The sequence below is a fragment of the Electrophorus electricus genome, chromosome 11 (genome assembly GCF_013358815.1).
Source record: "Electrophorus electricus isolate fEleEle1 chromosome 11, fEleEle1.pri, whole genome shotgun sequence".
In the NCBI taxonomy this organism is placed as follows: domain Eukaryota; kingdom Metazoa; phylum Chordata; class Actinopteri; order Gymnotiformes; family Gymnotidae; genus Electrophorus; species Electrophorus electricus.
Genome location: NC_049545.1, coordinates 10,464,135 through 10,477,500, shown reverse-complemented (window position 1 = coordinate 10,477,500; position 13,366 = coordinate 10,464,135). Strand labels below are relative to the sequence as shown.

Below are 13,366 nucleotides of genomic sequence, written 5' to 3'. Positions count from 1 at the left end.
TAGGGAGATGATGTTAAGGATGATTGTAGCCATTCTGTCCTTAGTAAATGACACTGGAAACATCTCTCAGTATGAGTCACTTTGAAAGTAATACAATAACATGATTTATGCAGTCAGTAAGGATACTTGGGTCAGTCAGGCTAAAGTACATACTCTTCTCTTGAAAATCAGAGAACAGTACCAATCTTCACACATAGCTTTGGATTCAGTAAGCAAAAATGCCTTAACTAGACAAAAAGATTTCTTAAAATGCATTGCTTAATCAGGCAACTAATACTGAATAACATCTCTAAATACACAAATGTTCATTAAAACACTGACAGATGAATTTACACTTCTACTTAGAAGTGTGAACTTTGGTTCACATGCATGCGTTTCACACCAGTGTAGTGCTAGTGTTGCTTCTATGGGTCATTATGGGTCATTATGGAAAGTAAAACCTACCTGAAAGAAAACAGGTATTTCGGCATAACTTTTAAGTAAATACACAATATTGGAAATGGCCCATTGAAAAAAGTTGTTTTTGAATTTCGATAGCATGTGTTTGTGTTTGATTATTGCTTTTTTGGCTATATTACTCACCTTTGTAGGGTAAAAGTTAAACCTGCTCTAAACTTGGGCACATGGCAAACTCAACAAGACTGCATCAAGGAAAGCTGGTTACCAAAGGTGTTAATGTCTATGAGCCCAGTAACAATGAGCTCTACAGTGATGGCCAGATGTATTGCAGATTTAACAAGGTAATGAGTGGAGATGGTGGATTGAATTCAACTGGTTGAGTGCACACCCAAATAGTTGAGGTAGTTAATTTCACCTGGACTCCTCTCTAATTCTTGGATGTGCTCAACATCTCATTTTTCAAAATTTCACTGCCAACTAAGCAATTCTGGATTTAGCTTTAGTCAGTCAAGTCCTACAAATACAACATCAATAACTGACCCAAAGCTTCAAACCTGTGTAAATACAAAAATTGAATATCCCCGATGTGCTTTCTAGTAAATGATGATATCGGTATGCAGGTGAATGTGATTTCTTCAAGTAGAACATGCTCTTGAATTAACATTCTTTTTGTTGTTCCTGGATCAACATTTTTTACCAAATCACTGCCATGTGACATCATGAAACTGTGCAACTCCTACTCCTCCAACTCCCTAGCGAGATGAAAACCCTCCAAAAATCAAAAGTTGATTTAATTTCAAAAAAGTTTTTTTTAAATACTTTTATTTATTGTAGTTGAGTATTTATATAATTCATCCAATTAAGTACTCTTGATCCCAAAGTAGTTTACTTAGTAGCTACTTTTATGTATAGCTAACTAACCTTTTCCAGAGTCAAAGCAATGTGGCTTCACTAGTCACTAAAAGCATATTAAGCAAAATACAATTTCACTGAAAATATTGAATCTATTTATCATTTATTTAATTTAACTCCCAGTGGTGGCATATCTTTCTAGCCTGCTTAGCTAAATAATTTAGCTAACTAGCTAGAGCAATTCCTATTTAAGATAGCATTAGCTAGCTAATGTCATCAAGTTGGCTGGGGATCATTAGACCAATGAATTAGTTTTATAACAGTATACACACTACTTGGTAGTTTTTAAGATATATAGTTGGCTGAGCTGGGTAGTGTAGTGCCTGTTTTCGGTAATGTTAATTTGCTGGCTAAAGACCATATATTTCTGCTAGTTAGCTTGCTCATATCACTTGCTAAACTAGAGCAGGACAGGTTGTTATGAATAGGTCCCTCTACAGTTCTGGACAGGGCCAGAGTCCACAGTCTACAGTCCTGTTATTCCAGAATCATTGTAACTAGACTCATAAATGGAACATTCCCACCCCTGTTCCTTGTTATTTTGTTTCTTCAACCACTGAATAATAAAAAATGTTGGAACTTAAATTGGTAGAGGCAGTTTTGCAGGTATGTACCTGCAAAACATCATTGCTGAATTTTGAAAATGTATTACCAAGAAGAGGTAAATACTAATCATACATCTTGCATATCCTGACAATGACTTCAAGCATTGTGGTATTATACTTCTGCTACATCTCCCTCCTGGATTACTTCCTGTATCACTTTGTTTTAGTGATGTGGCCAGGCAGATGATCTTTTAACCAATCTCACAACATCATGCTCCTTCCATCTTTTACAAAACATTTATTTGTTAGTTACTGGACAAACATCTAGACATACACACTCCATCCATTTTTCTCAGGCAACTTCTTTACCAATATTTCTTGTATAAAATTTCACGGTGAAAGTACAGGATTGTCTTTTTTCAGCTATGTACATATATGCACATATGTATGCATGAGCATGCAGAACACACAGGCACACAAACTCAAATACATACAAACTATTAAAGCTTTCTGTCCATCAGTAATATCAATATACAATCATGCATGTGTCATCTTAAGTTTTATATATATATATATATATATATATATATATATATATATATATATATATATATATATTTATATATTTATATATATATATATATATATATATATATATATATATATATATATATATATATTTCTATAACAACAAAAAATGTTTGTGTGTCACCTTTTTATATAAACTCTTACACACAGCCACAGGGGTGTGTGTGTAGGACGAATGTCCTAGATCTTTATTCCCACATTGTCATATTGCTATGGTAACAGAGCTGTTGCACCAAATGAAGAGCACACTGGGAATTGTAGTTTAACTACATATGAATTCATGTTTGCTCATGTCTAACAGTTACAATGGGGGGGGGGATGCAACTGAATCTATGAGTATTCATAAACCCTTTGGAAATATTAATTTAATTTATCTAAAAATGGCTACTAAAATGTGATCATCATTTGTCACAGTCACAAATAAAACCAATCTTATTTAACAAAAATCACACATTTTACAGTGCCTTATCTATAATGACTATTGTTAAAGTTTTCCCTATTGTGTTCAAATCTGACCTATTTCTAATGCCATCAACTATTTGGAGCCCATTAGCACCTGTAGCTCCTTGTCCTAGATGCAGTTCACACCTTCTGTCACAGTTTAGTCTATCAAAGTTGGATGTCAGTGGTTAGTGAGGAGAAGATAGATGACCTCATGCCTAACATATATGAGCTGTGCTCTTCATTGGGTTGTCACATCAGCAAATAAAATATTTAATGCATGAATCTGTTTATGTTTACTGTGATGTTCCTATGCAACCTATGAGAGTTGTGTTTTAATAGGTTGGCAAGCCAGCAGCAGTAAGAATATCACTCTTTGGAACAAGGAGTGAAGTCAGATTAAAGATTGAGTACATTCTGAGTTTGCACCACCCATCTTTCGAGGTAAGGGTTAGACATAGACTTCACATCAATTTTTAAAAACTTTTTTTTTTTTTGGATAAATATTTGAATTTTGAAGTCAGACATTTTCCAGCCAAAACTGACCAATAGCTAGTTAGACAAAGTGACACAGGTGGTTTTGACTCCCTTGTAAATGCAGTAATAGCTCATCTTGGATTACCAGTTATGCTGGGGTTTTTGCTGTATGAATGACAGAGAAGTTTGGTTAATTTTAAAGGTTTGCAATTTCTGCAGTGACTATTCTGCGGTTAAATTATTAACAGTGTAGTTAGAATTAACTTCCAACTACAGTTGTATTTGGTCACATGGGTTGTCTATGAGAGTACAGCCATGGTTGCAATGTGGTAAGACCTTTAAAAGTATGTGAGGTCAGGGCCTCGAGTGCAGGACTTTGTGAGGTCAAGAATTATAGTACCAGATTTGCAGAATAGAAAGGATAGCAGAACAAACTGCAGGTTGGGTAATACCTGTAGATATGGGTTGTTATAATGTCTTTGCTTATGGCCCATGTATAGTGAGAATCTGTGGTGGAGGATGACTTTATACAGAGTAATGATGTGAAATAATAATATACATTAATATACATATACAATATGACAATATACAATGCATTGCATAAACCTTCAAATAACTGTGACAACACTTTGGTTCACTTCCCAAGTGTATCCTAGAGTGGTTATGGCTGAATAGACTGAAGTTGGTGCCTGTTGAGGACAGGATACCATTTTGCAAATTTATAGCTTCAGCTCTAAAGTTCACAGTTCTGATCCACTGGATTGTAGTGTTGAACATGTCTTACATTTAAATTCTAGTTAATACATAAATACTTCAGTTGTATGCCAATTTGTTACAAGTCTATTGCATTAAATACAGACTTAGAAAACACATGGCATGACATAGCTACATACAAGCCTACATCTAGACTACTGAAGTTGCAGCTGTCATATCAATAAATGACACACAGACTCACAAAGAGGGAGCATGTTACCGTTTCATTTTTTTTTGTAAATGGGAGCAGATTCGCAAGTTGTGTGATGGAAACACAAGACGGTGAGCTTGCTAGAGGTGGCCATTTAGTTGGTCACTAAAGGCTCATGCATATAATCCAAACCAGTTGGATTATATGCAATAGCTCAGTCTTGAAAAATTAGGGCAGACTATGGTACCAATAGTTACACTGACTCATTATACCTCTTGAGTGGTGTTTCACACTGTCTAAATTTATAGGCAAGCAGAGGTTTCCTGTCTACAATACAAAAGGAATGGTGCACAATTCACACCACGCAATTCATCTACTAAAATAAATGGTATAAAGTCCATAACAAAGGCATGGACCCCCTCACAGTAGATACAAGGTGGGTGACTCAGGGAATGTTAATTTGGAGAGACAGTAATTATGTGGAGCCAGGAGAGACAGTAATACTGTAAACAGACAGTAATACTGTAAAGTTTATTAATGGGTACTATGTATAACTCTATGTATAACTCTATAGATCATGATGGACCAAGATAAATGGTCGGACAGACATGGTAACGATGGTAAGGGAAATTCTATTTATATGGCACACTTGGAACCAATATGCTTTACAATTGATGGTAAGAAAAAATTCCAACGATGAAGTCATGAGACTCCATGAAATCAGTCTCATTTACACATAAAACTGCATACCATACCAATTAATTCAACATTTAATAAAAGCCAATTGGGAAAAATGTGCTTTGAGCTTGGATTTAAAAATTCACTAAGGATGCCTGTCGGACATCTATTGGCTATTGGCTGTTCTAGTTGGCTGTTTCAAAACCTTGGCCTAGCAAGAGCAAAAGCATGATCTCATTTTAGTCTAAGCACAGACCACGAGAGTCATGCATAATTGAGAAGACGACCTTAACAATCTTGAAGAAGAGCATACCAAGAGAGCATGTCCATATGCTCTCTTGTCCATTCAGGAGCAAGGCCATGTACTGCTTTAAAAACAAAAATCACTTTTATACTTAAGTCTGTAATGAACCGAGAGCCAATTAAAATATGCTTCAACTGGAGTAATGTGATCTCTTTTTACTGTATTTAGTTAATAATCAGGATGCAGCATTTGGACCTAGCTGTAAATGAACAAGAGATATTTAATTGACCGCAAGATATAGCAAATTACAGCAATCCAGTCAAGATGCAACAAATGCATTAATTATTTTTTCCATATAAGAACCTACCTCCTCAATGCCTAACTGATGAGCAGAAGTTATACTGAGATTTGGAAAGCATTTCTATAAACAGCTGCAAACTGGGTGGATGAAGAGGTGCTAAGAGACTGAGTGAAGTGTTCTGACATTTTAATAGGCACATATTGCGTAGCTAGAAATAAACTAAAGATAACAGATTGATCTAGAAATGTTGTTTATTTGATTTCAGCATTGTTTACTATAAATCCAACCAAAAAGAGACTCCAATAATTGGTTAAACTCACTGACCACAGGCTTATCAAGACTACAAATGTGAATATTAAAAATCAGATAGAATCGAAATTCTATCAACAATTACAGATATAGATTACAAAGTCAGAAATTTCTTTAATAATATGGTTTGATTTATGCGTAGATAAGGACACAGGACCAAATACACAGATTCCAGTTTTAAAATAATCCAAAGCCAAAAAACCTTTCAACAGCAAGAGCAAAGCATTTGTATTAATTCCAAAAATGACTGCAACCCCTCAACCTTGTCTGGGAGTCTGCTGAGAGTAAAGAAGCTACAGCGAATAGAACATAATCCTGAGATTGTACTTGTACTATCAACATGCAACCACGTTTCTGTTAGAAATACAAAATCCAGCTTGTGAGCCATAAAGTGTCATTTAAAAGAAAAGACTTCATATAGATTGATGTCACATTAGAGAGGACCAAAAAACTGAAACTCCAGCACTGTGTTCTAGTATCCAAAGAATACACTGTAAGAGCAAACTAGCAAAAACACAAATACACGAGACAGGTAACCTAACCCTAAAATACCCACAAATCCACAAGACAGGGAGCAGTTGAGCAGATAAGACCCAACGGCATGCCAACAAACACACTGGCACCATCTTGGCGGCACCTGAAGCTAAAGACTAACGACTGATTATGCTTACAGTGGAGTTCTCTAGGTAACAGGAGTCAGCACCGAGGTTCCAAATAGAATGCAATTGCTTACAGAATGAAAAAGCTTATATTTGGTAATTAGTGTTACATAATACTTTCTGCAGAAGCTAGTCTGTCCTGCCTAATGCTTGGGAGGTATTTTGGCCCATTGTTCTACACAAAACTGTTTCTGATCATGCTTGTTTTTGTGATGATTTGCATGAATATCATGGAATTATCTGCTTCAGCTCACACCATAACATTGTAATGTGACCGCAGTCGGGAAATACCCATTCTAAAATACATCTGAGCCAATTTATTGTTGTCTTAGCCCCATATTCTGTTGCAAACAGGGTAAGTCTTTTATCCTGACATGTCCCTCTCCTGAGGCAGAAATGTTTTTCTTGTAGTAAACTCATACAGATGTTATTAAGTACAAGTGAGGGTTGCAGATCCTCCCCTACATTCTCTGTCATTTGTTTAAGGGTTCTAAGGTATGCCCTTGTGCTGATCTTTGTAGAAATCCCACTTTTAAGAATAGTATTTAGCCAGATTTCCTTCATTTGTAAACTATCTGCCTGGGGCCCCAATTCTTTTAATAAATCATTTTATCCCAGAGATTATTATCATAGACGTTCACACACAATGACTGTTTACATAATTTTTTCAGTAATGATATAGCAATATAAAATCTGTGATGTTTCTTAAGCCTGTCATTATTATGACTTGAAGGAAGCCCATGACTGTACATAAAAAGTAATTAGCAAGTGTATTATTACCTACTAGTGTACCTTCTACTTCCTGAAGAATAGTGTGGCTTTTTCTCTTTGCTCTTCAGTTGTCCTCACTGACTCATTTATCTCATGTCAGATTTAGCAGTCAAGTGATGTTACTCCAGCTTTTTTTCTGTAATTTCCTTCACTGACACAATGTGCACACACAAAGGACAAAGGTTTTGGTCGTCAAAGGTAAAGACTTAAAATACACACCCATTCACCCCACCACACCTGTGAGGATATCAAAGACCTCCAAACATTACCCACCCAAAGACCTATAGGCATAAATAGGGTTGGGGGTACATATTTGGCAGATATACATGTTCTCCGTTCGGTATTAAAACAGGCTCAGAATAGAGGAAAAATTCCATTGTAACACGTCAACAGAAGCTAACAAAACAAAGCAAGATATCATGGTTTTCTTTTCAGCCTTAAAGGCAAAATATAAGCCCATGAAAAGACAAATATAGTTACTTGCTTGACGGGATTGTGCACCCTTTGTCCTATATATGTTTAAAACATGCTAAGATTTTGTAAGGGTAATACATAAGATTTTAATGTTATTTTTAATGATGGTCCTTGAAGGCATCAATACAATTTCTCAGCCAGTGGATGAGATATCCTTTACCCCTGAGAAGTGAGCTGAAACACCAAAGCAAGCCGAATCATTGCAAAGGCAACGATGAGTGTCACTGCACAAAATATTTATGTTGTCTTGTCTATAGGGATTAAACTTAAATATGAACTTATAGAGATAAGTATTAGGATAACATGAGTGGGGTCAGCATATGCATTTTTTTCTGGTTAATTATGATGAGGGAAAGAAGTCCAAATTTTACATACAGATAAAAATGTGCTGCAGACAATTCATAGCACAAGAACATTAGCAGCCAATGCAAGGAAAGGCCCAACAAGCATTGAAGAACGGCAATCTTAGTGATGCACAGGACTGGCAGGATTTCACATATACTTGAAGTAAATGCTGAACAACACACAGAGTAGCAGATAAAAATGAAAGGGTGAGACAGGGGCTCTCACTGTGATTGCCTCTCCATCCCCCATGTCTGTTTCTGATTTACTGTGTGCTGCTGTGTGTTTAATAATATTCACTTTATTTCCACTTCAAAGTTAAGCCACACCATTCCATGCAGTGTGGTTAGACCTTTTGACCTTTTTTCTAAGAAACAACATGGCTATGACTCACTAAAATAGGCCTGCCTTCTGAAACAAGTGTGAACGCGAGAAAGACGACAAATACTGTCCTCCACCCCCACAACAGCCTGGACAACAACAAAAAAATAATAAAAAAAAAAAAAACAAACAATCCAAGATATTCATATTAGTGCAAATAGTTAGTTGCTACTCTACCTATTTAAGATGCCAGAATAAAATGTCTTGCATACCGTCAGAAATAGTCATCTGTGGCCTCTGGACCCCATCTACATCTTCACAAGAAGAAGAAATGCCAATACAATTCAAAAATTAAGCAATCTCTAACAGTGAGTCATGCAGAGTGAAAACAGGGCAACAAAAATAAATAACATGATAAAACAAATTACCATATACAGCTGACAAGTGAGCAGACCTGCTCCCACCTTCATCTGCTCCAATCACGGAGCTATTGTGACTAAAAGGTTGACCATGACCTATTGTATTTTCTCCTTGGCTACTGCATAAATCCAGACTGAGAAGCATTCAACTCTAGAACATTGCAACATCACATTTCTGAGTCCTGATGTTCTACAAGGTTGTATTTTTGCCCTTTCAAAAGTAATAAGGTCAGCAATTAGGTTTTAAAAGTCAGCATCAATACAAAAATATGTTTACACAGCTGTGACAGTCACCAACCAAACTGATTTCCTGTTTCCTGGATATACAAAGGAAGTGGGCAGGATGAACATTTGTCTCAGTAATTATACTCATCCCTGCCACATAGGCAGTCATATTCATGCACAAACGCACACACATTTAATGTGTGTATTTAATTCAGCTCTGTACAACTCACTAACTGAAAATTATTTTTAACTGGGATGTAAATGCCAAGGAGAATTTACCTGATCTATTCTGAGCTAGCAAGACACTCACCAAACACACCTGTGTTTGACCACTGGCTGCAAACACATCTGCTCACACAATATGACAGTAGCCAACAGGTACCAAATATTACACGAACATAAAATATTACATTGCAATATCACATTTCCATATTCTGTGTTTGTGAAAACATTGTTATTACATAATGCTTATGCTGTGAGTGTTAAAGAATGGTTACATGATTTTAGTCTATTTGACAAGTTTATGATTCATCAGAACATTTGAGAACATCTGTAATGGACAGTTTGTTCACAGAGCAAACAATGGAAACATCTGTCATTTGATATAAAGTTGATCTGGTGGATATAGTTCACTGCTAACCAGGTTTTTAAAAAAAAATTACAGTTTACTGTTTTAGCACATGTTGTGGTCTAAAGTGTTACAGGTTCAATTCAATGGAAATCAAACAAAGAAACCATAACACCCTTTGCTCTTATGCTGCTAAAATAAAGCTTATAGCAAAACTATTCATCATAACATAAGAAAAAACTTTGAGAACTCTTGTTAGAGATATTGTTCTTTTCCAGGCTAGATACAACAAAAGCAGGCTTTCACTGGAGATGTTCACATACAAACATTCATTATTAGCTAAATGACAGGCTGAAACAGTTGAACAAGAACAAATATGACTCAGAAGCACCAGATTCAAGCATTCTGTCAACCAAGTTGCTGCCATCTTTTGCAAAAGCCAACACTGCAGTATCTATATAAAAAAATAAAAAATAAAAAAACAAGATGTATATGAAATGTTCAGTACAACCAATCAGCAAATTAGCCAAACCCTGTACGTGTTCTCGGTAGGTTGTTAACACTGCACATCATGCAGGTCAGTGAATATGAAGAGACATCAAAAATGTTAAAAGGGTCAAACTTAATCACACACAGAACTAAATTAGGATTTATAAGCAGCCCAACACTACTTATTTAAAGCTGTTTATCAACAGAGCTGAAGGCCTGTGATTTAGAAAGCAAGTATGATTGTGGACTGAGCTGAATACAGCAGCATTATGAAGATTATGAAGAAGCCAGATGAGAATTGTTTTATCCCTGCATATACATTATTATATAATCCAAAATCAGAACCCGTGGAAAATAAGATCTGGAAAAATAGGTTGCCTGTCATCTTCACAGCTGCAACGAGAAATTTTGGCGTCACTCCACACTCTGCTATTTACGCTATGACCTTGAGGCAGATTTGTATTCACTTGAAAGCAAATGGTTATATACATATATACACCACGCACTCAGTGTCAGTGTCCTCCTTTAACAATTCTCTATAGCAAGCTGAAACGAGGAGGGCGTGACTGCGGAAGAGTGGATTGCAGCACTCCCAGCAAGCGCTAAGAGATCCCACACGAAGAGTGCTCACAGATCAGAAACCCAGCGAACGCGATGGCTAGATTGCTAATCATGACTTGCTCTTACGACAACCCTTCACGATTCCTGTGATTCTGTGCAAGAGCTCGGGGCATTGACACTACCGTTAATAAGCAAAGCAAATAACTAATGAAATGACAAACCTACTCGTTTTTCATGCATGTCCTGTCGTTGAATGCCTTATCCAACGGTATAACGGCCTGGCCCAGGAACACATCTAGCCCGATAAGAGCTCGATGCATCACGGTGAGGGTCAAATCACAGTTCCCTGGAGGACATACATCGCGGCCTCCTTCCTCCAGGATTCCCGGCAACAGCTCGAACGAGCATTCCTCTCCCCATTCCGGCTCTGTGGTTTTCTCCATAACGCACGTGGAGTATTTCTCCTTGCCCACTTGGATAAGGGTGTATACATCGCTCGTGCCATGTTTGCCTTTGGCGCGTAACCCACGAGCCCGTACTACTAATACCTGCACGTGAGTTGGCACCCATCTCTGCTCCTCATTCTTGTTCACCGAGGACATGGCCACGCACGCTTGAAACTCGGAGACATAGACGGCGAATGGACAGCGGCGGGGATAGTCTGTCGGAGCTATGTGAACCCCCTAGTGCGGCGCTGCAGAGTTTATCACCAGCCTAAACCTGTGATTCCTAGCAAAGCATTTTCATCAATCGTCACTGGCTGTTGTCGCTATTTTAGCCTGCTACAACGCAGTATCAAGTGAATGAACTGTGCTCTCCCGGCGTCTCCGCGTTCGTTCTTCAGGTCGGTCGAAGGTTTCCTTCGTGGCGCTGTTACCACCAAACCAATCCGCCGACGTCACGATTTCATCCTCTCCACAGGACAAGGAAGTGCCTAAAAGCGTGTTGCATCGGATTGTAGTTTTCTAGCGATAATCTAAAATATTTAGAATACTTTAAATCACTTGTCTACAGTTCAACTCAAACCTTTTCCTTATCACGGAGCATTAAAACTTTTATTTTGTTGTCCTTTTATCCTTATTATACCTGGCATTTCCTAAATTCTTAGAAGACCCGTAACTAGTGGCGACGTCTTATACGAGAATTCTTCTGCCGGGTGATGACATAATGTTGCAGACGCGTTCACTGCCTCTAAATACATACATTAATATTTTACATAGATGATTTTTCCAGTCTGCAGCTCAGCTGAAACATATGACAAGGCAATATCACGTACAATAACTTAATTACTTAGAAGTAAATAAACTATAATTCACTCTAAATAATTCTAGAAAATTTCTTCTTTATCTCGAGCAGAGTATATCATGTATTGAATATGCATCATTATCATACAGATGTTGAGTTTGCCCTTATCTTCATCAATATCAGTAAAAGATATAGAGCCCTTTAAGTGATAATAGGATTTCTTTCTTACTTACATAGCGTGTTTTGGATACAAAGCTTTTGAAGTGTTCATGGAAGAAGTGACAGAGAAATTACTGGAACTCACAGACGAAACTGAAATTTTACAAGAGTGTTTTTTTTTTTAGCATACAGCCGAATTTGCATGGAAGAAAAATAAAAATGTAACAATTTTGAAAATAAAGAAATTTATTTTAAAGTTTTGATATGGCACATCCTGCAGTATTATAGCAAGTAGAAGGGTCAGAAAATATATACAGAGGCAACAGCAATGTCCTTAGGTTAATCTCAGTCACTCTTTTTGACTCTATAATGGTCTTAAATTAAGAAAAAGAAAATGAATTGGGTCCCCAATGAATCTCCAATGAGTCCCCTTAATTTCATCCCAATTAACAGAAGCTATTCTTAGAGAGTAGATGTCTGTCTTTTCTCATCAGCCACTCATTATCTCTGATCCATATCAGGAGCTGAGGACAATGGCTACAGCTGATACATAATCATCTCTATTTAAATCCTGAGTGAAGCACATACTCTCTCTCTCTCTCTCTCTCTCTCTCTCTTACTTACTTACTTACTTATCCATCCGTCATTCAATAACCCATGCAGTCACATGTCCATTACTTGTTTTATACTCATGTTTCATCAGGAAATATACTTGCAGTGCAGTCCTTCATGTGCATTCTACTCAAAACCATCCAATGTACTCTGTAAATTCCAAAGGACAGGCAGCAGGTGGAAGCTGTCATTTATAAGCACATTATTTGAACTAAGAGAAATATAGACAACCCGGGCAGATTGCACTACACAGAACATTCATTCACTCATATACATACTCTAATCCAGGCAGGATTCAGTTCCAGCATCAAAGTGGAACTAGACCACTTACAGTCTAAACTGGGTAATTAGATCCCTAATCAGGGATCAGAACCATAGTGCAGCACTACTTAATGAAATTTCACACTCTTGCTCTTGCACAAAAACTCATACACATAACCTGACCTAATCAGTTCTTATTCACTCATCTTTGAACAGCTGTCACTAATATGATTCCTGTCATTCAAGCACACACACATAAAGGGATAGGACAAAATAAGGGAAGCATTGAATACATTTCAAATAAAGAATATATTCAGCTTCATAACAGCTTCAATGATTCTTGAAATGCTTTTCATACAAGTCCCAAACTGTGCAGTATGATACTGGACCATTCTTTAAGGAAAATGTGTTCTTGTTTTGGTTTGTTTGTTTATTTGTTTGTTTTGGTTTGTTTGGGGGTTG

The 13,366-nt window shown here is 37.0% G+C and overlaps 1 protein-coding gene across 3 annotated transcripts in view; it reads right to left on the bottom strand.

Annotated features, from left to right (window-relative positions):
- rab11fip5a (RAB11 family interacting protein 5a (class I)) overlaps positions 1 to 11,736 on the bottom strand; it is a 24,890-nt gene extending 13,154 nt beyond the window's left edge. The window contains exon 1 of one of the 3 annotated variants that reach the window (XM_027013068.2): positions 10,853 to 11,736. In XM_027013068.2, coding sequence (XP_026868869.2) covers positions 10,853 to 11,229 — 377 coding nt within the window. In that variant the 5' untranslated portion in view covers positions 11,230 to 11,736. Of the gene's footprint in view, positions 1 to 10,848 lie in introns of all 3 variants that reach the window. The other 2 variants (XM_027013070.2, XM_027013069.2) reach the window with 2 other exon arrangements.
- Positions 11,737 to 13,366: the final 1,630 nt, after the last annotated feature.